Raw genomic sequence first — 27,609 nt, forward strand, 5'->3', positions numbered from 1 at the left:
AGGGAGTAACATATTTAAAGGGGAAGACCATGTTATTGTGCAAGTCATAAACATCGAAACTAATCTATTAAATATTTATGAAAATTAAATTGAAACAAAATAATTTCCTTTTCTTAATAATTAATCAAGATTTATAATTAGGAAATTTGAATTTCCTGCGCCTACGGGCGTCACCATGATCAGTTGAACTGTGATGTCAAGAAGTCGGTTTGTAAAGTGGAAGTAAATAATAAACTGATTATGATGTCCGAAGAAATCGCAAATTTGGGACTTTTCCCCTATAATTTCAACCCGAAATAAATAGAAGACGAAATTGAGGCACAACATGTCAGCAAATGTCAGACATCATTGACGAACAACAGCCAGATGACTAGCATTTGTAAGGAAAATCTTATGGCTACTAAGAATATTCGTGTTGCTGGTAAAAAAAACAAACTTTTAGAACATTTCTCTTTTATCATTCGTGCATTCTTACGCTTGACAAGTCATCGTGTTTTGGTGATTAGATAAACATGATCGTAGAAATATTAAGGGAATGTTCTTTGTTTACATATTATTTGTAGTACTTGTATCAGTACCAAACCGACTTATTGACGTCATGAGCCAATCGGAAGCTATTGGTAAAAATCAATAAAATCTGGCTATGAGCTTCCTTCAGATAGGAGAGTTCTGCAAGATGGCTATCCACTTACATTTCAAGGATTTCAAACTTTGCATAGCCTTGAGCATTTTATAAAAGCGCATTTTGCATTAAAGGTTATTTATTTTTGTTAACGTGGGTATGATTTATCATAAGAGCCCAACTTAATGCAAAGGTGGTCTTTCCCTTTAAACAAGCAGAAGATGTGTCTTATAAAAAAAAAGTGATAATCTTTAAGCAAACAAGAATCTGATACATATAATGGTATTAACAGCCTCAAACTATCATTCCTAAATTCCTCAGAAAATAAAATATTACATATCTAAGACCATTAATCAGCAATAGTAGAAGTATCTTCTTTCCATGACAAGTGACATTAACAAATTTACAGACATATAGAATTTTCTGTTGATGTCAAACCACAATTGCTTCCTACCTTCTTTGCACTTGGAAACTCCAGAAAATCTTATCTTTGATAACTTTCAAATATACAAACTGTACTTTATTTTGTATATGCCTACATGAGATATCACATATGGAGAAGATAAATTATGTGACAAATCGACAGACATACAGACATACAATAACAATTGTTTCCTTTTGATTAAAAAAATGTGCAATATATGTCTTATTAAATCAACTCCATCCACCAAAAGATTAAATATTTTTATAATTTTTGACTGTTTGCTCCTCGCCCAACTAAATCAGCAGGATAAAATAAGACATACTTTTCCTTCCTAATGGACCTGAGATGAGATTGGAGGGCTTTTTCTTCCTCCTCTACATCAGGATCGAATGGTTCTTCCACTTCCATCTCCTCAGCTACAGGCACGTCAGGTACACAAGGACTCACAGCTCGCTCTCGTGTGGGTGACTGGAAGAAAATCATTTCATATAGCATCACAATATTTACTACAGAACGTAATCAAACAGTACGAAATTATAGTAAATCCTGTGATTTTGGCTGCTCTGTGGGGGATAAATGAAAAACTAAAGCACCTTTGACACACAATTTTGCTGCCATTTCTACAACACCCAACTCCAAACCACTATATACCAGTATTTGTTTTTGACAAGACAATGACTGAATATGACTGCAAATTTTATTTAAACATGAATTTCTGACAATATGCACAATCTAACAAACCATTGAGTTTCATCACCGGTACAATCCTGTAAGTCAATAAGGAAGAGTTGCAGACAATGCATCTAACAAAGTTTTAACAGCATTCATTTCTTCAATGTTTGTTCAAACATAAATTCCATGTGGTAATATTACATCCCACAAAGTTTCAAAACAATGCTGCAAGCAGCTTAGAAAATAGTTCGGACAGACAGAAGGACTGACAGACAGGGTGAAACCTATATACCCCCAAACTATGTTTGCAGGGGTATAATTCAATAGGAACCTTTCTTTAGCGGTTTGTAGAATCAGGTCAATATTTCATAACAATTGGTCAACTACAAATAAAGATATAGGATAGAAACGAAGTATCCACAGACAATGACGACGATTGCACCATAAAATTATACATTCACAAATTTTTTGTTGACGTATAAAAATAACAAATCTCTAATGCAAGAACATTTTGATAAGAAAAAATTATGGGTCAGTGAAATATAAGCATTTAAAATTTTGGCAGAAAAGCCAGCACCGAAGTTCAAAGGCATCAAGCAAGGGCAAAGGGAAACAACAAAAGAAGAAAAGTAAAAAAGATTGAGGATGAAACTGACATTATCTTTGATGACAATGGCACTTGCTGCATTTGTGGAAAATGTCAACCGCCTGGGTTGACCTTGAAACAATCATTAAGTATTGTTGTGTGGGCACAATGTGACAATTGTGACAGTTGGATTCATCTCATCTCATCACCAGTGTATCAGAGAATGACGAGTTTTGTTGCAAAAACTGTGGAATCCAATGGAAGCAAGTAGATTTGTGAAGTGACAGGATGACTGTTGAAATTTTAAGACTTTAAAATTTAGTCCACTTTGTTTCTAATGATTCTAAAGACACAATATATGTATTTGAACATTTAATTGATTTACCTTATATTTCAATGGAAAATATGTTGTTTAAGTGTTTTACAACAAAATAATAGTAAATCAATTCACTAAAGTAAGACTTTTTGCATATTTACTCCTTAGTAATCTAAAATTTTATTGCAGTTCACGCTTGGGTAAAATCTTTCCTTTATTCATCTCCCTAGACGTTTCTTTTGAGCATGTGCCATGACACCGGATATGCCGGTGTTTACAAAAATCAAGTTTGTGTTGGTTTTCGAAGCAGTTATTGATTATTTAGAGTAAAGAATGTGAAATTTGATGATTCTGATTCGAAGTTCAAGGGTTAAAGATTACATAATTGTTGATTCACCAACAAACCGGACTGCTCTGTAAACAAAAGTGGGGGTCACTGGGCAAAAAAATATTCATGCTAGGAAATGAATAAAACCAGAAGAGACCGAAAATCTGTCAAAAATGACTGAACATGAGCATTGAACATCCTCATGAGAGCAAAATCATGGTCACATACAAAAAGGAAGATTTTACATAGAATGTACTACATAGGGAAATTTTATCAAAGCCTTTTAACACAGTTTATTGCTGAACACTGGCAGTCACTTTGGCATATTGCACTGGAAAATATTAAACTGAGAGCCTTCACATACTTGATAACAAAAAGTAAGCTTCTGCTATTTAGTTAAATGGTTATTGCATGAATTTCTGGGAATATTAACCAATATAGTACATTTGTACTACCGAGGGTAATTTTAGTGGTCTTTCTAAAACAAAAATAAATTCCGCCTAATTTTACTCTGGGCTCACGTACAAAGTTTATCACTTAGCATCTACCAAAATTAGAAATGTAAAATTTTTTCCTATACCTTTTTACCACAAAATTGCAGAATTTTACACCCGTCAAAATAAAACCCTATACAGTATTTTTCTGACTGACTCAGGCCAAATCTCATTAGGACCATAGTGCCAACTATTGTAATGTCAAATTCCTGGTAAGTTATTTATTATTATTATTATTATGACCTCTGAACTCCAAACTACATCTCCTTTGAAATTTATTGCTGGTCAACATTGGTCAACTCTGATCTATGTTTTTTTCATTCAAAGATGACCCTAATGACCTGTAACCAAATCAAGTCACATTGGCTGATTCAAGTGTTTCTTATCATCATGAACTCCGAACTTTGAGTTACAAACCTTTGAGATTCTCATGCTGGTCCTAACGACCTGCAACCTGTCTACAGCGGTCACCTCAGCTGATTCCAAGGTTTTCAGATCTTCTAAAGTTGAACGTAGTTTTTCTAATTGTTCTCTAATTATATGATCTACGACTCTGTAAAAAAAAAAAGTAAGTTTCTAACTATACAGTCTACTGTGACATTTTATCCTTAAAATATAATGTAGCACATCAAAAAAACATTTCCATAATTTTTTGATCCTTTATGACTTTTTAAACCCAATGTTTAAAATAATAAATGCCTAATGCAAATTAAAAGAGCTTTGTCTTACTAAGAGCAATTAAATGTGTTGTACTTAGACTACATATAAGATTTCATGCCTTTTTTTAATAACATTTTAGTATAAAAATCAAAATAATTTTCGCGATAAAATGTCTGAAGCAGGTAATTTTCAAAGAGAGCTAATTTTGGCACATTTCGAGGGTCCTTACCAAAAGGCCACTATTAAATCTGCAAATTTACTACTCAGGACCTACGTACTGCTTGCACCAATTACGTTTTGCCAAAATTAGAACCATAAAAAATTTTTTTTTATATCTTTTTACTTCATAAATGCATAAACTTTACACACATCAAAATAACCACTCTACTGTGCAAAGTTAGTGGCCATGTCATTTTAATGCTGCTGAAACATCAAATCACTGACGTAAAAAAAAAATAATAATTTTGCAGCAACTACTGCTTATTCAGTTGGCTAATTCTCACAATTTTAATGTTAAAAATGCAAAATTGTCTCATTAATAACATGGAAATCAATCAATCAATCTTTCCACTTAGAAGCAACTCTACAGGCATTAGAAGCAATAGACAATATTATAAATAAGAGTAGGAATATGATATATTTTCATGCCAATCCCTAGCAAAATTGTGAATACAAACCTTTAGCCATCCTCATAAATGAACAAAATAATACATATTCAAAAGTTAACTTCCATGTTAAACCTTCACAAACAATGAAATAGCTTTATTACATGGTGTTATTATACCTACATCAAACTCCAGACTGATGCTATGGTGATGCTATGACGTCATGCCATTGTTGACATCACAACTGGCTACTATGACGTCATGCCAATGTTGACATCACAATTTGATACTATGACCTTGTGACATTGTTTACATGACAATTTGGGTTTCTGGTAGAGTTCAACATACTTATATTTAGAAAAAAACTACAAAATATATTTTGGTTCACATGAAAATACATCTTTTAAAAACATTACAAAAAGCATATATTGCAATTCCATCCGTGCAGAATAGATGTTAAGCTGTATCGTATAATGATTCATTCTTTTGACAGCCTTCTTTATGACAGCATTTTTTTTTATGGTGACAATGACAACTCCGTTAGGCCATTAATACAGTGAAAATGGTCTAAACCAAATTCCTGGGTAAACTGGCAACCTACATATAATACAGAGTAACTGTTTAAACCAAACCCTGGGTAAACTGGCAACCTGTGTGTAATACAGAGTAACTGTTTAAACCAAACCCTGGGTAAACTGGCAACCTGTGTATAATACAGAGTAACTGTCTAAACCAAACCCTGGGTAAACTGGCAACCTGTGTAAAAGACATCTTCAGAAATCCCTTTGTATCAGTCTTAATACTTTTTGTTTACCAAATACCTACCTTCACAAAACAAACATTTGAGTCTTAATTCTTTCAATGTTCGATTGATTTTACCCTACTCAGAGCCCAGTTTATCAGTAGGTACATGTAAAAGTTGGTAGAGATGAAATTAAAATAATTTTATGGACAGAGACCCAAAAACTGTTTTAATCACTAAAGCACTTGTTAATGGCTATACATAGCTACTTACTAGAATGAAACAAAAGCTTGTAACATTTCTTGTGTAGAGCCTATTGTTTGGGAGCAGCAAACAAAAATATTTTTTTAATTAGGCCTTAGTTCAATAAAATTTCTTGTGTAGGGTCTTTTAGGGAACAGCAAACACATACATTTTCATTCTAGGCCTTAGTTCAATATAGAGTTAAAAATCTGATCTATGTAAAATATTTGGTTTATTTTCAACCAATAAAATATGACTCCCAAAAAATGAATCTAAAGCAGTGTTTCTTTGGGTGAAGCTCAAAAATTTAAAATCTTGAAAAGTCTAAATTGTTCTTACATATCAATTCATTGCAATTTATAATGGCCAACCCAAAAAACTGTCCAAAAGTAAATTTGCTTTAACATTAAAAAAACAACAGTAACAGATTATTTATTATACAATGTACTCAATTAAAACCAATTTCAGCTTAAGAAAAAAATTTCCTTGAACATTAGATTTCCAAAAACTTGACACTTTTATCAATTAAAAGGAATTCGGTTTGGACTATATTTTTGTGTAGTGTTCAGAAATAGTAGGAAAGTTCCAGTAATAGCTCGGCAACGTAAGGTGTTTTGTTAAATCAAAAACTAAAAAAAACAAAAAAAATGTGCTAAATATAAATGACACATTCTCTATATGGCCTACATAAGCTGGGGGCAGAATGTTTTTTTTTTCCCCTATTATTTCTTAAATGCTACATACATTCTTCACTGATTAGTTGAAGTTCATACTTGAGCTTGACCTTTTCTGAACCCCTTTTGGTCTTTGGTAGAATATCTGACATAGTAAACCATGACGTACACCGGCAAAACAAGAAACCTGTCAGCTATTTGGACCAATGATTATGACCAAAATGTGTAGTACAGATAAGTTATGAATATAGGCTATTAGACTGTAGGTTTAACACCTTAGTTCAGTAAGTAAAAGTTTGCTGTGACTCAAACAATCAATTTTCATGAAAATAAGGGGGCCAATTTCACCCGTAAATGTACCTCAACCTATCCACATGAAGTTCACATTAAATGAATTTCACAGGAACAGTATTTGCCTGGGTTCACAGATATCTAAGGCAAGTGTCTAAGACAAGTGTATAACTTACATTGTTTGCTTGGATACTTGGTTCATAGTTTCTTGTGCTTGTAGTTTTTTATTTGTTCGGAGGAAGGTAGGAGCAAAAATAATGGCTAGACCATTCACACTCATCCTGTTCACATCTTCATGATGGGCAACTCTGAAAAAAACAAGACATAACTATATAAATTAATTTGAGATAAATACTGTAATCTGATTGGTTAAAATAATTTTGTTATATTTCAATGGATAAAAAATATTGACACGCCCTTATTCAGTTAAATTCAGAGCTACTTTTCTCATGTTTAATGATAAAAATATGTTTTAAAATTAATTTATAAGAATTGGCTATGATAAAAATATTGTCTATTGAAAAATAACATATATTTTCAAAATGCATATTTTGTTTATTGCACTTCACACAATAAACAATATGCACATGGAGAATTTATGTTCTTTTTCAATAGACAAAATTTTTATCATAACCAATTCTTAAGTAGAAAATGTGGTAAAATAAATGTAAGAGCAAAGTAACAACAACACACTTCAGGACACTTTTATCAAATCATCAAGTTGCACACAATGTCATGCTAGGTATGAACTCTTACAGAAAGTTGATATCAGACTGCAACCAAAATCCCAACACTCTTACAGGCCCACTGTTGTACAGACATACTTAACTAGAGGCTCTAGAGAGCCTGAAACACTCACAATGATAACTTGAAATCATGTGGTAATATCATTTGATCATTTAAAGCTTAAATAGCCTCTGGCAGCGATCTTGTTTAATCAATCTAAACCAGAATTTTAACAGATGTTCAAGTTGTCCCTACTATTTTTTCTGTCAAATTTAGTCACCTTTGGCTCAGTAAAAGCAAAGAAACAGGCCAAAATGGGTTCCCCTTAGGTTTCAGAGGCAACTTTGAGTGGTAGCAGCCATTCACTGAGCCACACAAAAAGTGGATCATTCGTACAGGGCATTGAGGTCATTAACCCTATCAAGTCTTAAAACATTGGCACCTGTGGTTTCAGAGGAGTTGATTTTTTTTAAATTTGGCCAATCAGAAGCTTAAATAGCCTCTGGCGGCCATCTTGATTTATCAAGCCGAACCAAAAGTAAATCTTTCGTAACGGCTCGTGCCAAGTTTGTTTAAAATTGGTCAAGAAGTTGCTGAGGAAAGTTTTACGAAAATAATTTCCCCACCCACCCGCCAGACCAACATTCACCATACTATAACCTGATTTTCACTATGTGAAATTCTGCCAAAAATGGGTAATTGAGCAACCCCCCCCCCCTCAAAAAAAAAAAAAAAAAAACACAGGAGGGCTGAGAACCAAAAAGATAATTTCAGTTGACCTTACCTTGCAAGATGAAATATGATTCTTTCAAACAAATCATGATTAGATTTTGGGAGTTTGCTGATTCCAGCATACAGTGATTGCATCCTCTCTTTCTCATCATGTATTTCTGGAAATAAAATAAAAAATGTTTATAGAAAAAACACTTTCGACTCCCTCAAATTCTTGTAATGCTGTCAGAAAGAAAAAGCTGTTCAGACATTAAATTATCCCTATTACAGTACAAAGTATTAAACACACTACACAAATATATGTAATACTCTTGACAATAGGGTTTGGAATTCTCGTTCTGGTTTCCTTTTCTTCACCAGAATTTCCGACATAGAACGTATTGGAAACCGAAGACCGGTCTGCATTTAATTCTTTACTTCCAGGTACTCCAAACACTGTATAACAATGCAAAATCTTCTATTATATGTTTTTTCGTAATACCTTTATCATGTAGAAATAGATTTTTGTCATTTTTATCAATATTTTTTACACAAAATGAAGTTTTGCCCTTAACACTGAACTCAACGCCCTCTAAATGACTTATCACTATGCTTTTGAATGGTAGATTAGGACCCGTTCTCGTGAAACCACAGGGTCACATGATGAGACTTACATACCCTATTACTGTTTTATCTTCAAATGCAATTATTGGAATGCATCATTCATTAAAACATTCAACTTCCAATCATTCAGATCATACATGGTAATAATTTTTTATAGATGAAAACATCCACCCCTATAACTACTATTGAATAACTTTAATATCATTTCCCCCCTTTTTTTTTACCAAATTGCTTCTCCCCCATTTTGAACTAAACAACTCTAATTTCATAGCCCCATTTATTTACAAAATCACCACTTTCACTATTTTAATAACAGGGATTGAATTTCAGAAATTTTTCCACTAGCTAAAATTGGCAAGTACTGAAAATTTACACTAACTTAAATTTAAGGTTTTTGGGTTATTTCTGGACTTAACCTATCTTACCTATATAATACCACTTGCAAATTTTCGCAAGTAGAAATAATTTCTACTGAAAAAAATCGAATTTTAACTTGCAATTAGCAAGTATTTCCCCTTAAATTAAATCACTGAACAATATTAAATTTCATTATCCTCATATTTGACCACACTACACCCTGCTCTAATTAAATCATATATCATATATCCCACCATTTTCTTATAGACCTACCTGCTGGCCTGCCAAAGTCATCATACAGATCAAAAGTTAAGACTGGCTCTAGTAATCCCCCCTTTTTTTCTGTAAAACCTACCTGCTGCCCTGACAAAGTCATCATACAGATCAAAAGTTAAGACTGGTTCTGGTAAATCACGGAAGAATGATTTAAGTACTGCGGCTAATACAGGTATAGGATATTCAGTCATGTCAATGGAAGATAAATCTAGAAAAAGAAAAATAAATACAAAAATGCAGTTATCATGGAGGTTTCAAATTTGATATTTTGATTTCTATCCAATCAAAATGTTCTTTTTCCAGTGGTTGATTTCATAGAAAGTTTCCAGCATAAAATATTATGTTAATGGCTTGTATAATCTGGCAGTTGGCAAAAGGTTGCAATGTCCTGATCAATTTTACTCAACAAAGTTTTGAGAAAATTAAGCTGAAGTTGCAAAACAAAGATCTATAGGTCCTTTATATTCTAACAGTCTATGGTTTATATATATACCCTTACCCACTATGCCTCTATCTATAAGCAAATTGACTATTAATTTCTTAGCAGATACCCAAAATTTTCTTTATGTTGTCAAAAAGGAGTAACGATTTCACAATCTAAATTTTTATCACAATTTTCACAGACAGATTATGTTTGTCATCTCTAAAAATGGTGGCTAACCTGTATCCTTTACAGTTTTATAAATCTAAAGCATTTTCACTCAGGATAAAAAACAAAATTCCTAAACGTCATTACTCTGCTGGAAAGGGAAGAATGGTTCTGGTACCTAACCAAAATGATCCTGATGCACTGTCGCTCAATCGTAACACCACTATATTTTCCCCGTATAGATTATTACCTACCCTATTTGCCTGTGTCCTAAATTGTAAAGTTTGTAACTCCTTATCATGGGCCATTCATTGTCTTTTTATCTTCTGCTGCATAGATTATAGCCTACCCTCTATGCCTATGTCTATTAGTTGTTAAATTAATTATTCCCTATCATGGCAGTGTTCTAGGATTCCTATTTCCCGTTACCCGAGGCAAGTGAAATTTGGGTCAGGGAAAGTTAGGTACTTAGTTACACTTTTCCGTGGCAAGTTGAAAACTTCATATGCTGTAAGGATTTGTTTTGTTAGGAAAGCAGTCATTGACTGTGGGAAAGTTGATTTTATATGGATTTTTCCTGAGGAAACCTCAATTTCTGAAAAATCCAAGAACACTGCAATGGGCCTGAATAGACTTTGTATATTTGCCACAAAGATCATAATTAACCTACCCTCTTTGCCTGCGTCTATCAGCTGTTTAAGTTGTTTGACCTTGGCCTGAGCACCTGGTCGCCTATAAATCCCAACAGTATAAAGTCCATGTAACTCTATCAGAGCAATAAGTCTGTCCACAACCACTGGCACCTTTCTGTCTTTGGTCACAAGACCTGTTAACTGTACACCAAACACTCTAGTACCAGAAATCTGAAATGAAGGTGAAAGGTCATGTCAAGGTCGTGTTGTCAAGGCCATTATTGTTTATCAAGCTGTTAAAATTCAATTGATTCATGGCTTATTTTGAAAGTTAAATGTTAACATTTGAATTAATTTTTAAAGGAGGAAAATTTAAGACACTAACATAACTCAACTGTATGACCTTTATCCACAGATATAATACATTTAATTCCACTTAATCGCATACCTGTTAATTGCACAGGTACTCAAAAAACATAACCATTTCCCATCTTCTCTATGTAAAAAAATCTCTTATTTGCATAAGATAAGACCAAAAATTGAATCAATAAATTCCTCTTACTCACATACAATTTTTTTTGTCTCCTTTAACTATATACACTCATGCAGGAATCTAATTAGACAAGCGAATAGATAATATCTCACTTAAACATTGAAAACATCTTTTAATTTTCCTTCAAATGATAATTTCTACTAATTGCATATTTCAGTTAATTGCATATTCCTGTTAATGGCATAATTTTTTTTGACAAAAAAAAACCTATGCAATTAACAGGAATCCACTGTATAGGTGTAATACAATAAAAATTATTTTAGGACACTTTTACCGAATATAACCAAATGTTCATTATCAAGACTCAAGGTCTAAATCGTATTATAAACGTGAATGTCACCCTCCCCTACACAATTATATATTGTAAGCTGCTTAAGATCTAGTATCCAATCAGAGGTCACATGAGGGGTCAACATATTACATGTATCAACATTTAGGATTACCTTGGATCCTTTCCAAAATATGTAATCTTAAAGATCAGTCTTCGAAATTGACCACCAGCCCATAGCCATGGCTGATACAAATGCTGGTGGGTTTGCAGAATTAGGCTAACATGCAAATGATTACTATACAAGTTCATTAAAATTATTGACCTCAGGCTTGTCAGAAATTTATATGGCGAAGACGGTGAGATTTAAATGGTTGACTTAAAAATGTATTCATGTTGACCTCTGATGCAACCTGTATTGGGATGTTCTTTATAATCTTCAAGATGAAAAGGATTTGATTCAAGATAGATTCAGATTTTCAACAACAACAAAATAAAAAAAAACAAAAACAAAAACAAAAATATTTGATACAGGACTGGACAGATCTGCATTATATATTACATGTGTATAGTATATATCTGCAGTAAAAAGCCAAAAGCAAGTTTTATTATATAAATCCATTGATGGTCAACTTTCTAGCACAGTAAAATCTATAAAACTTTGACATGGTATCAGTAGATTACAATAAGATAATGATAAGACACAAAAACACAGACATGAATTACAGATGTTAAAACCTCACTAGAATATGGTGACGTAAATACACACAATAAAAATATGACATCAATGGAACAATAAGTGATACCCTGCCACGTGATGGTAATAAAAGGGGGAAGACAATATGTTCAAAACTTCAAAACTACATTTTGGATTTAGCTGATGATTATTTAAAACTTAACCTATCTTTTATGGAACTTAACATTTGTGCAAAGTTTCATAAAAATTAATTGATCTCTTCTGAGGTTATCATCTGAAAACCATCGGGGACAGATAGACAGACACATAAATTGGGAATTGAACATAATGTGATATCCTGCCATGTAATGGTGATAAAAGGGGGATGGCAAAATGTTCAAAATACCCTTATTTGTGAGACAGACAGACAGACACGCAACTTTTCGGAAAGTATCACAATAAACCTTACTACTATGTGTCATAAAAACAGAGGATAGTGACATATACTTCAGAATGTTCAATTTGAATTGCTGACTGACATGGAAAAAAAAGACAAAGAATCACTGTCTGTTCACACAACAATCAGATTTTAGATGATCAGAAAAAAGAACACGCACAACATTAACAGATACTTCAAATTTAACTTGAACTTAAATGATGATTTAAAAAAGTGGACATAAAAAGAAAAAAAAACAACACTGAAACTCTTATTGAAAGCACAAATTAAACATACACATATAATAAATGGGATTATATTTGACTAAAAAATATAATGTGTTCCAAAATGGGAAGGCACCAACAACAAAAATTTCAAAAAAAAAGAAAAATTTGCATTAATCACTTAATATGTTCAAACAGGTGTACCATATACATGTATGCTCCCCTATCTCTCTCTCAAAAAAAAAAACAATTAAAACACTTTTCTAATGAAAATAAGGGAAAGCCAAAAATGAATTACAGTGAGTAAAACAGTTAATTTTATATTAAAGAATATAGTTGGTCTTCTTTTGATTGAATGACCACTTCCTGAGTAGTTAACTGGACAGGAAGGTATAAAAATTTTACAGGTACTATGTATTGGAATCTTTGTCCAACAGAAAGTGAAATATCCTTCTCAATTGTCAAGGTGACTACTGGGTAATGGTCATTTAATCAAGAAAATATCAACTCTCTGAAGTTAACCGTTTAACTGGCTGTAAAAGAAATATGAACAACAATCAAACTCACGAACAATTCCCAGGAAGAACATGCTGACGCTACATTACAGCATCGACATTTCCAGATGTTCTGAGAGAAAACAAGATTAAGAACCTGTTATTATAATAGCAAGCTCTAAGCCATCTATCACTGACCATTTCATATGAGGCTTTCAGGAATTAGAGACAGTAATTTGTAACTTCCCCGTCTCTTTCCCATCCCCAAAGGAAAGGTGAAAACTTAATTAAGATCACTTTCCCTTGTTAATTGACTTTTTTCAATTAATACGCTGTATCTGAGTATAAAAACCAGAATAAAAAAAAGGGGAAACAGACTTTTTACTATTCAATTTCCCCAGGATTTTAATAAAAATGTCCTCAAATGCAGCAGAGCTATTCCATTTGTTTTTTACAAATTTTTTAGGAAACAAAATATGCCAGATAACTACACCACATCTTTTGTGGGTTTCATCATTTTCATTTGGCTGTAGTTTGCAGTTGAAACAAAAAAGAAAAACTGTGAGAAAAAACAAAGAGAACAGTAGCTACTTCATACGCAGTTAAATATAAAACCCTGAAGTTTGATCCCTTCAAAGTACTCCAACAGTAGTTATTCCTTATTGCATATGATGAAAAACCTTCCTATAATATTTCATCAAAATCTCTTGAGCAGTTATGGAGGATCTGCATGTACAAGGTTTTAACATGTAAACCCTTATACTAGATTCCTCAAACAGTAATTAAATTCCTTCTTCCCTTTTTTTGATGAATTTCCATACTGCTTGACCAGGAGATTAAAAATACTTTAATTCTCTACAGGATTAAAATGTGGCATGCAGTAGATTTATTTCATTGTTCACATTTAAGGTCATGACCTTACAAATTTGTCAATCCTGATCGCAATTCGTCAACTTTTGGCATAATATGTGTATAAATATAATCTGGAAGTTTTGTGATAAATCATGTGACATATCAAATGTGAAAATGACAAAATTTGTTGTTTTAATAATAAAAAAGCGGCCTTATATCTGTTTGCATCAATTATTTCATCTTCACATGTCAAGAACAAAAATTGTTGAAATTTGTGTCAAGGGTTGAGAATGGGGTACTAAACGGGGAAAAATGTATAATTGAAATTAGTCTTAAATAGGAGAAACAGATTCTCCTTCAGTTTCTCATGGATTAAAATATTTCTACACTCTTGATACTTAAAATCATGGCATTTAACATGCTCGCTGAGGTTGCATGTTAAAAATCTTGATTTCAACTATCTCAAGTGTGGAAATATTATTATCCGCTCAAAAATGAAGGAGAATCTATGTCTGCACATCAACATATCATGTTCAACCTTCCTAAAAAAAGTCATCTGGATCCCTTCAGTAGTTTAGGAGAAATTAGGCTTACAAGAATTGTGTGAATAGACAAACAGACAGACAGACAGGGTGTGGTACCTATATACCACCAAATTTGTTTGTGGGAAGTATAATTAAACTTGTTGTAAGGACTTGCATTTCTAGCATGTTAATGGGTACTGAGGTAAAATTCCAAATTCAGAAAATTGTATGAATTTGAATTATCTTCTCTTATCAAGCCAAAAAATGAGGATGACAAAAAGGAAAGCTAAAGATACCCCATATTGTTCAAAATTGCTGAATGGAAAATTTACATCAGGAAAAAATAGAAAAATGCAACCAGTGTAACCAGAACCATCAAACAAATTTCATCAAGATCCCTTAAGCAGTTTAGGAAAAGCTGGGCTTTCAAGAAATGTGCATATATGAACAAACAGACAGACAGGGCGCTTTCTACATACCACCAATTTTTTGCATTTTTTATGTGCCAAGTTCCAGATTTTTCAACTTTTTTAAAAGGTACCTGTGCTTTTCAATATGGACAAAAATATCAAATTACATGTATACAACAAACCCGAAAATTTGAAAGAATCATATTTAATCACACAGCTAGTTACACAAGTTCTTAATTATTAACACCTTTCTACTAAGAAGAAAAGAAGTGAATAAAAAAGTGAATTGTAAGTAGTAAGTAGAAAAGTTTCACCTTATTTTGGGACCCCCTCAATGAGATGTCGTATTGAAAAAAAAATTAATAGCAGGATTTTGGGGAATTCAAAGGGAACATTGTGGGGAAATAACAATACTTTTGGCACTGGGAAACAACCTAACTTCAGCTCTAATTTAAATTAATAAAAATCACTGAATTTACACCATGAAGAGTGAAAATTACAAATACACCAGAACCACAGTGTAGCACTATAAATCTCAAAGTATACTGAAATAGATGTGTATATTTTTAAAATGGTTGGTTAAGGCCAAAAAAAAAAAAAATATGTCTGTTTCCTGCTACCCTACCTACACTAAACATTCATGGCCATTTTGGCTCAAGTCCAGATTGTTTTCCCATTAACTCAATGTAAAATGTTTTTGAAAAATAAAATAATCTCCCTACCTACCTTCCTTGTTTTTTTCTTCCTGGTAGCAGGAAAAAACACTCTTATTATTATTTTTTTTGCCTTATTTAAAGACACACACCTCACTATTTTTTTACATTTTGAAAAAAGCCAATAGTTGTTATGCAAAGAAGTTACCACAAGCACACATATTAACATGGTTAGTGATTATGTTTAAAAAAAAAAACAATGAACCTTTGATCTAAATATAGACTGTCCTCTAGGACCCATTAAGGGAGGCAGAATAAATGGCCTAGAATGAGCACCCATCTGAAATACACAGAGGAAATTTTCAAATAGTCTGATTTCTTTTCTAATAAAATTAAATTTTTATACCAATCAATAAACTAATATCAATTCAATACAGTATACCATTGTTCATTTTTAAGCACACAGTCTAATAATTTTATGATAACAAGTACCAAAATATGTTAATCAAATTGACACTCATTTGGACATCAAAATCTTACAGTGGCATACTGACCTAAAAAGTATCATACTCTTTTACCCTTAACATAAGCAAACTGAAAGTACAGGATATAAAAATTTATATTAGCGACTAAAATAAATTTATCATCCTCTCTGGGACAATATTCACCACCATTTTTTTAATATCAAGACATGGATAAATTACGATGTTTTTCATTATGGCCTTAACATGCAACTGTCAAAACCGAAATCCTAATAAAACCAAGGAAATTTTTCTTTTTATACAGTTTTGAAATGTATTACAGCGAATAAAATAGTTAACTTCAGGGAATAAAGTTGGTTGTTTGATTAAATGACCATTTCATGGTAAAACATCTTGGATACTTATCTTGCTGATTAACAAGGAGATTATCATTTTGTTTATATTTCAATTTAAAGTTTGATAGAAAGTTTAATATCAATGTTAATTGTCCAGTTAATTAACTAAGGAAGTTCATTTCAAAGTTAACTATTTAACTCATTGTAATTTTGCCCTGGCCCTGGCGCCACAAAAGTTAAAAAAATACTTGTTTGAGTATACTCTTAACTTCCATGGTAACTCCAACTTGATGACTTCTCCAACAGTAAAGAATTTTCTCAGACTTAAGTAATTTTTCAAGTTTTGTAGCATGGGGCCTGAAGGTAGAACGGTAACATTTCTGGCTCAAATGCAAAAATACAGAAAATTCATACCTAAAAACCAATGATGGAGCTATAAACTGACTTTTTCCCAGTTATAACTTCATTTTCCTAACTAAAAATGTGAGCAAGTCATAGCAAAACTTTTTTTTTTTTTCATTGCTGTTTGAAGCAGATGATGCCTGGGGTCAAAGTTCCTCCCTTTTCCTAAAGGCACATATTTTTTTTTTATAAAATCATATAATATAAAAAAAAATTTAAAATAAAAATGCAATTTTTCACAAGTGGAATAATGATTAAATCTGGAATAAATAAAAGATTTGTCTAAATATCAACACATTTTGTCCAATCACAGTGTCTGCAAATATTTACTTAAGTACAGTTCACAAAAGTTTAAATAATGATAAATACTACTATCCTACCTAAAGTGACTTCAAGAGGACTGATGTGGACATAATATTTTACTGTAATATACAAACAGATTATTCTCACCTGATTGTCCTGAACACCTTTACATTTAGTTGTTGTCTTGTTGACACATTTTTTGTGACATGTATATTTACAAACTGAAAATATAGAGGTAAATTTGTAGGTATCACTTTTAATACAAATTCTGATTATATTACATTCATTATATAATATCCCTTATGCAGACAAAATTAAAGAACCTTAGTGAGCACGCTCACATACCCCATATGTTCCAATGTTGGATACTCAAGTAAATTTGTTTGTAAGAGAAATGCATGTAGAAGGACCCTGATAAAAAAAGGATTAATTAATCCAAAGTAAATATTATTGTAGCGGAACAAAACGTATACATCTTGACCTGTTATTTACCATGGTGAACTTATATACCAAAAATCAAGTCATAATCTGCAATCATTTAGAGAAAAAAGTATGAAAAATGGTCATTTCTGTGAATTTAGCTAAGTTCAAGGCCTGTAATTTTGGTAAAATTCATTGGTGCAGAACCAACTACAAACTTGTCCTGTAACTTATCATGGTGAAATTATATACTAAAAATCATGTCAATATTTGCAAACGTTTAGAAAAAAAAAATCCAGAAAACTGTTATTTCTGTGAATTTTTGCAAAGTTCAAGGCCCATAATTTCAGTAAAAATCATCAGAGCAGAACGAAACATACCCTTGACATGTAATTCATCACGGTGAACTTATATACATGTACTAAAAATCATGTCACTATCTGTAAGAATTTAGAAAAAAGGTCCGGAAAACTGTTATTTCTGCAAATTTGCTAAGTGCAAGGCCTGTAATTTTGGTAAATATCATCAGAGCGGAACAAAAGTTAAACTTGATCTTATCATGGTGAACTTATATACCAAAAATCATGTCAATATCTGCAAGCGTTTAGAAAAAAAGGTCCGGAAAACTGTTATTTCTGTAAATTTGCTAAGTGCAAGGCCTGTAATTTCGGTAAATATCATCAGAGCGGAACAAAAGTTAAACTTCATCTTATCATGGTGAACTTATATACCAAAAATCATGTCAATATCTGCAAGCGTTTAAAAAAAAAGTTCAGAAAACTGAAGATGGACTTATGGACAGACGGGTCAAAAACATTATACCCTTTGCAATTAATTGTGGTTTACATTTGACACAGGATATAAGAATTCGACCAGAATAAAAGTGGCCCTATTTAGTTAGCTAATTACTTAATGATGCCAATAACCTCCAATCAGTCTCAACCTTTCTTTGGAAGTATGGCACTTTGTGGTACAATTTCAAAGAGATCAATTCCTTTTACTCAAGTTATCATCCAGAAATCATAATAATTCTTGTTTTTTTTTTTGTTCTGTTTTTTTTTTTTGCCCTATTGTGGGCCCTAATTCTTAATAGCCTCAAGTCGAAATACAAAAAATAACAATCCCAGTCTCCTTTTGAGGTATGGCACCTTGTAGCACAATTTAAAAGAGGTCCATTTATTGTGCACATCAAAAAAATACTTGTTTCTAGCTTCTTTTTGGCTCCGAATTCCTAATTGGTTCCTAACTTCAAAAATTAATAATCCAAGCCTTCTGTTGGTGGTACGTCACCTTGTGATACAATTTAACAAAACAGATTAAATTACTTATAGTCAAGTTATTGTCTGGACATACAAAAAAATGCTTGTTTCTGGCACCAATGTAGCCCTTACTCCCCAAGAATTATTCCCAGTCTGACCTTCGTTTGTACGATAATGTGGAGCAATATCATAGACATCAATATGCTTTTAATAGAGTTACTTAGTTAAATTCTTTGAAATACTTCTTTTGGCCCTTAAACAATGTTCATTCCAGAAAATTGCAAGAGGGGCAGTGGCCCCTTGACAGTAAACAGGGTCATTTTTAGAAAATAGGGGGTCAATAAGGGCCCCATGGCAATAAAATGGGAATCATTTTCAGTAAACAGGAGGGAATACAACCAAACTCTGATTCAAACATTCTTTGATTTTTGTGTGTAGATTGAAATAGCTATGTCCATGGCATAACCACTATTGTTCCTAAGGTTGTTTCAATCCCAAAAAGTTAACAGCAACTGTGTTTCCCTGACGCGTTAACTATGAACCAGTCAAGGTCATTTGCACTTTGAATAACCGAAGGGCATCTACCAATGTAATGGAACAAAAAAATTCAGAAACTAAGAGATTGACCTACTGAAAACTGAACGCATGAAGGGCACACATGCCACTTTTAGTGTACTAAACGTAAAATTTATGCAACAATGGCACAAGGGCATGGTCCGCAAGGAACACTGCTGTATTCTAAAATTAATACTTTCTTTCATTGTTTGGAACCTTGTTATAAACTTTCATTTAGATCAAACAATGAATAATTATGCTTTTGCACAAAAACCATTTGTCTATAGATGAAGACAACAAAGACAATGTCATATTTTAAATACGACAATTTTTTGGTGGTCAAATAGTTGCACTTTGACAGATGATACTGTATAGCAGGTCATTTTCATGGGGTGCTAATTTTGGCTTAATTTAGGAGTTTGTCTTAAAACACTAAAATTAAATCTGCAAAATATATTTACTCCGGGTTTAAATACTTAGTGCACCACTAAGCATCTTCAAACATTAGACAAACAAGATTTCTTCATATACTCCTTAAAATTGTCACAAATTAACCGGACATAGAGTAAAACAATGAAGAACTCACTTGGAGAACAATGTACAACATTTTTCAAATATTCTTCATTGTATGTTTGAAAGAGCATTTAAACGATAGACAGTGCTCAATATTTCACAGAAAGAGAGGTAGAAATGACCAACAAGATAGTAAGCGAAATTATTCAAATTCCTCAATTCAATAAAAATGATCATCTTAAAAGCCCGCTATACATAACTTTCAATTGAGTTTGTTAATTTCAAATATAATAACAGACTAACAGACCTACCTTGACAAACACTGCCCTTTTCCATTATCCATAATAGATTTGAGCAGTATTCACAGAAAGTTGGAATGCCAAATTGAACTAACATAAACTTGTGTCCCATCACCTCCTGAAAGAAGGCAAAACAGTTGTTTTATTATAAGTATATCAAGGAAGTTCTTCAAGACTCCTACATACTTTTAAAAGACCATAAAAAAGTATTAACTCAAACTACGGGAAAAGGATTGGTACCAGTGCAAATTTTCATTTTTCATAATTAATCCTGAATTAAGATGATTCTTTGTGAGGGTACTGAAATCCATTTTATTTATTATTTTTTTTATTTCGTGGGGGGGGGGGGGGGGGGGGGGGGAAATATTTTGTTAGGAGCAAGCTTATGTATTCAGGGTTAATTTTATACCGATTTTGGAGGATACTGAGAACTTCAATTTCTTTGTTGATTGGGTTTTAAACAAAGCTCCTTCACTTCTCAAAGTTTCTGTAAATGAGTCAGTCATAGGTCACTGGGCAATAATAATTTATGAAAGATTCTAACTGACATGTATCTTAAACAAGAACTTTCATTATGCTGGAAAAAATACTATATGCCTTTAGTTTAAACTAGTCACAAATATAGAGCTAAGGGCAAAAAGATCAGACTACCAAACTCACATAAATATCTTTTTTGGATCTATCTCGTCTCCTTGTTTTCTTAGGGACCTGATCATCCTTCTTTTCTTTCCGTTTATGTTTGATGAACTCGTCGAGGAATCCACGGAATGCATTAATTGCCATGGTAATAGGGAATGAGGTATCATCAGTGCCCTTCTCTCTGAGAGTAGCTTCTAACGTATGAGCAAATTTCTGTAGGAGATCCCGGTATTGTATCTGTATATTAGGACTCTGGAGAACAAAAAAAATATTCAGTAAAGTGACAAAAATATGAGAATATCACTTATCTATGTACATCAGTCGGTAAACAAGCCTTTGGCGAGTACATTATAATAGCACAAAAAAATTGTCAAAGACAGAAATTTGCTAAGTAGCAAATTCATGCAATATATACAATTTTGTAGGTTTAGGAAGAATGAGTAAGACTTTAGGCAGATGAAAATTTTGAAAAAAATACATAAGAGTAAATCATCAATTTTAGTTTTCGTTCAAGCACTAAAATAGCCCATCTTTATATGTACAATAACCTGCTTTACAATAGGTTTTTAGACAGACACATTTCCATCATGCAGCAAGTATTATGTTTTAATGGTAAAACATTATTGATTGAGACAAATAGTATAGAATCATCCATCAAATCAAAACATGCCACATATTGTTTTAAACAAATTAATAAAAAGATATATGGTCATCTTCACAACAACTCTTGAGTGAAGCAATCATGATTCAGTGGATTCCTGTTAATCACATAGCCTAATCATGATACAGTGGATTCCTGTTAATTACATAGCCTATTTGTCAAAAAAAAATGCAATTAATTAATAGGGATCTGCAATTAACAGAAATTATCATTTCAAGAGAAAAAACCCAATATTTTCAATGTTTAAGTGGGACATATTCCTTTCTAATCATGTCTAATTAGATTCCAGTCATGGTGTCTAGAAAAAAAGAAACAAATGTTGTAAAAACAAAGTTCTTTAAAAACCTCAGGTATTTCACTAATGATGTACTGTTGATTTACCCATTCAAGTACATTTCTGAGTAAATTTTTGAAAAATTTTATGCAATTACGCGGAATGTTCTTTTTTCGGTCTTGTATTATGCAAATAAGAATTTTTTACATGGATAAAGTAGGAAATGTTTTTGTTCTTTCAGTTTCTATGCAATTGACAGGTATATGATTATGTGGAATCCACTGTATACTATCTAACAAAATTAAGCACAAGTCTTTTAGAACAGATTACATTAAGCATTGTGACGATCCAGGCATAAAAATATGTAAAGAATGAACATGTATTCCATGCCACTTCTGTAGAATGAACATGTGGAGGTTTCAAAGTGTATTCCATGCCACTTCTGTAGAATGAACATGTGTAGGTTTCAAAGTGTATTCCATGCCACTTCTGTAGAATGAACATGTGGAGGTTCCATGCCACTTTTGTTCATAAGATTATATAACACACCTAGATTATCTATACTCATACTGTGTATCAAAAGTCCATGCTTAACTTGGACTAATTATATTAATTATAGTTATGTCAACACACAGGACCAATTCAATATAATTCAATCAGTATTTTTTCTACTATTTTGAAGTGTCAAATTAACTGGAAAACTTAAGTACCATTCTGTGTAAGAGTCAGGCAATAATGGCATATCAATTTTCTTAATTTGGTCTTTTTTGTCTGAAATACATCCAATACCAAAAAGCTATTTAAATATATTCTGAAGCATCTGTGATGTAGATATTTTTGACTGCTTATATTGAAGAAAAGACTGGAAAATTTTCCCACCATTTTTCCATTGTGCATATCAACTAAATTTGACCTATCAATATACATAAAAAAAAACACTTTTTACTGGAGGTTATGAGGTATAAATACTTGGAGGATACAAAAAAATCTGCTTTTTTTTTCTTCATGTGCCACACCTTATACATATTTTGCCTCATTCTTAGACAGAGAAGTATTCAATTGTTATTAATGATATATATTAATGCGAAAATATCATAAGATGTCTTAACACTGTCAGGACAATAACTTTTCATCTAATACTGAAGACGAATGTCTATGGATATAGTCATAATTTCATACATTTTTTCAATATAGTTTATTTGATAAATACTCAAAATTTGGGCTATAATAGAATATTTTTGTTTTGAAATTCTTCAAGGAATGTTTCTGTGGTATTTCATTTTCAAAAAATTGAAAAATTCAATAAAGCATAGTAGAATTGGTGAACTAGTAAAACTATATTTCACCTTAGAGAACTATGAATCACAGATAGATGTCTCCCACCTCAATTTTTGACAAAAAACATGTAAATCCTTGAATTATCTCCCTTATCAAACATCTGACAATAATTATATTCCTCCATTCTATGTACAAGTTTAATCAAAATCCATTGAACTATTTAAAAGTTTTGTTCACAAGATAAATTGAGAAACAGACAGACAGACAAACAGACAATCAGAAGAAGACAGTGATTCCTATATACCCCCAAAACTTTATTTGTGGGGGTAAGAAGAATTTGATATTTACATACAGACAAAGAATAACTATAATATACCATAATATTACTTACATTCATTTTAGCATTTTTAAACTGCAACATAAATGCCCTCATTTAATAATGGTTTTAATTTTTTTTTACACTAGTTCAGACCTTGAACCCTCAAAACTATTGAATGATTAACCATTGGTGTCAGATTATTTCTCAAAGTCCGGGGTTCAAATTGAACTCCAAGAATTGAAGGTCCTGGACTCTTCCCAGAAAAATCCAAAGTCCCCAAAAAACTGGATAAGGAAAACGGTTAAAAGCACCTCACCGAGGTTAATAAAATTTTTAAGGTCCTGGGTCAGAAATTAAGGGTCCAGGACCTAGGACTACCATTAATCTGACTCCCTGATGTCTAATTAAATTTCAACAATAAGTGGGTAAACTTGAATATAAATGCAAAAGCAAGTTTAAATATACACCTCCTGAAACATGTAACGTTCCCACTCCCACTCACATGAAGCACACGAAACACGATCCCACGAAACACGATCACATGAATCAAGCATATGATACACAAAAGCCACAAGAAGCACAATAAACGAATGATTGTGTCCGCTGGAAGTATTGTTCTCAGTAATTGGTATATTTCGAAATATAACTTGCAAAACAAAACTAATAATAATTAATGATATACAGTGTACATGTACATTGTATTTTGTTGATTGTTAACATTTTTAATGTAATTTTACATTACTGTGTATTATGCTTTAATAAACACATTTGATGTACACAATTTTTAATTGTCTTTAAATGAATTGATATAAAATCACATTAATTTTTGTTATACATCGTACATTGCGAAAACATTGTCATTGGTCTGGAAGTATGAAAATGTTGAAAGTTTTTTTTTATAATTGAATTTAGTTGATGAAGTGTTTTTAACATACAATCATGTTGCTTTGAATATGAAATAAATAGAACTATTTTTATGTGTAAAACATTTCCATATTTGTTGTATATGGATCATTGGTAACACATTTTCCTTGTTCCAGGAGAACAAAAACACAAAAATTTCATAAAGTATTGGTAAAAAGCACCCTATTTTAAAATAATTTAGCTATTTGAACTAATGTATTACCATCTTATTTGTCTAAAAAAGAAAATGTTGCATTGTAGATATGAAAAGTCTCCATTTTTATTATACATGGTACATTGCGAAAACATTTTGACTGGACTTTGAAAATATTGAAATTTCAATTTAATTGGGATAATATATACTTAATTTTTATTCTCAAAAGACAAACTATTATCACTAGGGGATTGATCGCCATGAAATCATAAACAGTTATAGTTCGGGAAACTTTTCCCTGATCATTCTGGAAGGCCATTCAAATATTTACAGTCTTTTATTATATGTACAAATAATGTTCGAATGTTTGAAACCAATTAATTCCTACAAGTATTGATTCCTGACAAATATTGTCTTTTCAATGTAAAAGGAATATTGATTTTGGCAAAGAAAACGAAATTACAACGGTATTAAAATTGATTTACCATAGGAGCTAGTTTTATCTTCCAATCAGAATACAGAACCATTGCACGAAGAATGTTGCACAATCCACACGAAGTGCGCACATGAAAGGCACACGCACACGAAGCCCACACTGCACGATCCCACAAATCATACATGCGAAGCACACGATACACGCACACGAAGCACACTAAAATGGGAATGTTACACTTTTCAGGAGGTGTACATCATTTGGCAATTGATTTCAATTACGTCCATGGTTTTTCCTTGATGGACTGCCACTGTCAGACAATCTTCCAATTATTTATAATAAAATGAATAAGTAAATAAATAAATGTACCATTAATGATATAAACCAATATATAATAGTAGCTTTGTACTTCTTCAGATAATTTGGTCAGCCGACAGCTAAGTCCCTTGGTGCTATCACAAAGTCATGTAGTACATTACCATGACAACAGGTAAATTTTTAGATCAACATTGTTAAATAAATGGTTATACATTAAGGCTGCAATAAATGTTAGGCCCAAATTAAAAATTTGTTTCTTCTTCCCCAACCAACAAACAAAATAGGGTCCTACTAAAAATAAACTAAATAAGCTTTTTAAAACAAATCATAATTTTATTTTCTTGCCTTGATTTATATAGGTAGTATTTGCCCATGCAAAAACCAGGCAGTGGGTTGCACATGACAAATTTTGTTTTCAAAAATCTTTTTTACATAACATATTGATCACACATGCATCCTTTCTCAAAGTTGAATATTGGTTTTTGATTAACTGCAACAGTTGAAGAGAAAAAAAATTGAAAGAAAGCATTGAAATGCATTGAAAAAGAGAGATAAGTCTTTAATTTTGTGCAAGATTTGGTTGCTTTATTAGGAAACATTAAAATCGTTTCCCTAGCCATCCCTTGCTGCTTTAAAAAATCTTTTTACTGTTTGACATACAGATGATACATTCAACATAACATTGAAACAAAAAATTCAGTTAGCTAAAATTTACCCTGTGCCAACCACATCATAGGATTTGCCTGATTTTTACATGGAATTATTTGTCCATAAAATGCAATTTCATTCCTATCTACCTACCTACCTATCCATATTCAGAGCATATATTAAAGTGACATCAAACAAACATATTTCTATGTTCTGCCTGAAAGGAAGTATGCAACATCAGACAAATGTACATACCTGTTTTTCTACTGATAAAGTAGCCTGCATTTCAAGGTGGAATTCTGACAATGACTTCGTAAACACTTCATCAAACACAGGCATTTCTGATGAATCAGCTTTCTTGGTTTTAGCAAGCCCTTTATTGTAATCAACTAACTAAAATAAGAGAAAAATGGCTATTTGTCATTGTAATATTTACTGACATCTGTAACATTCAGTTATAATAACAAATTTGAAATGGAATATTTTGGCAGAATAAATGGTTCAAAGGCAGAATTGGCTGAAATTGGTTAAACAGCAATTACATGTCCGACAGGATATAAATCAGATCCCATAATATGGGACCCGTACTTCGTGCTGGATATAAAATATCAAGAGGCTGCCATTAGTAGTTGCTGAGAAAAGTGTTACAAAAATTGTTTCCTTGCAGTGCCTGCCTGACCGACTAACATTCATTATACTATAACCAGAATTTCACTATGTGAAATTAAGCCAAAAATGACAGAAGATCAGATTGATGGAATGGTAGAATGACTGACAAGATGACAGAATGTTAGAATAATAGACAGATTGACGGAATGTTAAAATGATTGAATGATATAAATACTGACAGATTGATGGAATGTAGAATGACTGACCTATTGATAGAATGTTTTAATAACTGACATATAAAGACTGAAATATTAATGGAATGTTCAAATGACCGAAAGATGATTGACAGACAGGTAGAATATTAGAATGACTGACAGACTGATGGATTGTTACAATGACTGACAGATATAAAGACTGATAGATTGGTGGAATGTAGAATGACAATTTGATTGGTGGAATATTAGAATGACTGACATTTGGTCTGCCAATTTTGTTTTTTTGTTGGTTTTTTTTTTGTGGGGAGGAGGAGGTAGGGTGTTATGAAAAGGAATAAAACTTATATACACCTTTTTTAATATAAATTCATCTAATGCAGCTAATTCCCTAATATCTACAATGACTAGATCACTTGGATATTGCCACTCTGTGGTCCCACCAAACTTCACATCCCTGGCGGGTGATTCTCCCCGCTTTGGTGTGTCTTGTGCCTTCTCACGCTGACTATGACCTCGTTTTGGTGTTTTCTTTTTGTCGTGACTGTCATCATGAGGCGTGCCTTTATCACCAGGGAAAAGTTTGATGTCTGATGGTGATTTCGGTGAAGTTGGTGACAGCTGACCAATACCTCCAGGTAAGACAGGTACACCGATACGTCCAACTGAAAATGTATACGAGACAGTATTCATGAAATACAGGACTTATAAACAGAAGCTGACAAGTTTTTTGATATGTAAGTTATTTGAAATATTATGTCAGTCCTATAGAAGCATTTCAAAAGACTTGGGGTTTTTTGTCAGTTTTTATTTGTAGGCCAAACTGACATTATACACATTTTTTTTTTCATACAGCCAAACCTGTATTATGCAGTCACCTCTGGGGAATAATCAAAGTGACCTTTATAGAGAGATCACCTTTGAAATGAGG

The 27,609-nt window shown here is 32.3% G+C and overlaps 1 protein-coding gene across 19 annotated transcripts in view; it reads right to left on the reverse strand.

The window, feature by feature from the left end:
• Window positions 1–27,609, reverse strand: part of LOC148620795 (unconventional myosin-IXb-like) — a 122,623-nt gene that overhangs the window by 10,903 nt on the left and 84,111 nt on the right. For 14 of the 19 annotated variants that reach the window (XM_088574607.1, XM_088574605.1, XM_088574604.1 and 11 more), the window contains 13 exons: window positions 27,033–27,343; window positions 26,113–26,250; window positions 23,474–23,494; window positions 20,891–21,121; window positions 20,243–20,348; window positions 17,332–17,405; window positions 15,928–16,002; window positions 10,611–10,803; window positions 9,431–9,559; window positions 8,168–8,273; window positions 6,834–6,965; window positions 3,860–3,995; window positions 1,369–1,514 (listed from right to left, as the gene is read on the reverse strand). In XM_088574607.1, the coding sequence (XP_088430733.1) occupies window positions 1,369–1,514; window positions 3,860–3,995; window positions 6,834–6,965; window positions 8,168–8,273; window positions 9,431–9,559; window positions 10,611–10,803; window positions 15,928–16,002; window positions 17,332–17,405; window positions 20,243–20,348; window positions 20,891–21,121; window positions 23,474–23,494; window positions 26,113–26,250; window positions 27,033–27,343 (1,798 nt within the window). Of the gene's footprint in view, window positions 1–1,368; window positions 1,515–3,859; window positions 3,996–6,833; window positions 6,966–8,167; window positions 8,274–9,430; window positions 9,560–10,610; window positions 10,804–13,296; window positions 13,357–15,927; window positions 16,003–17,331; window positions 17,406–20,242; window positions 20,349–20,890; window positions 21,122–23,473; window positions 23,495–26,112; window positions 26,251–27,032; window positions 27,344–27,609 lie in introns of all 19 variants that reach the window. The other 5 variants (XM_088574596.1, XM_088574595.1, XM_088574594.1 and 2 more) reach the window with 4 other exon arrangements.

The sequence above is a fragment of the Perna viridis genome, chromosome 3 (assembly GCF_037379345.1).
Source record: "Perna viridis isolate PV_CMFRI_1.1 ecotype Kerala chromosome 3, ASM3737934v1, whole genome shotgun sequence".
Classification (NCBI taxonomy): Eukaryota; Metazoa; Mollusca; class Bivalvia; order Mytilida; family Mytilidae; genus Perna; species Perna viridis.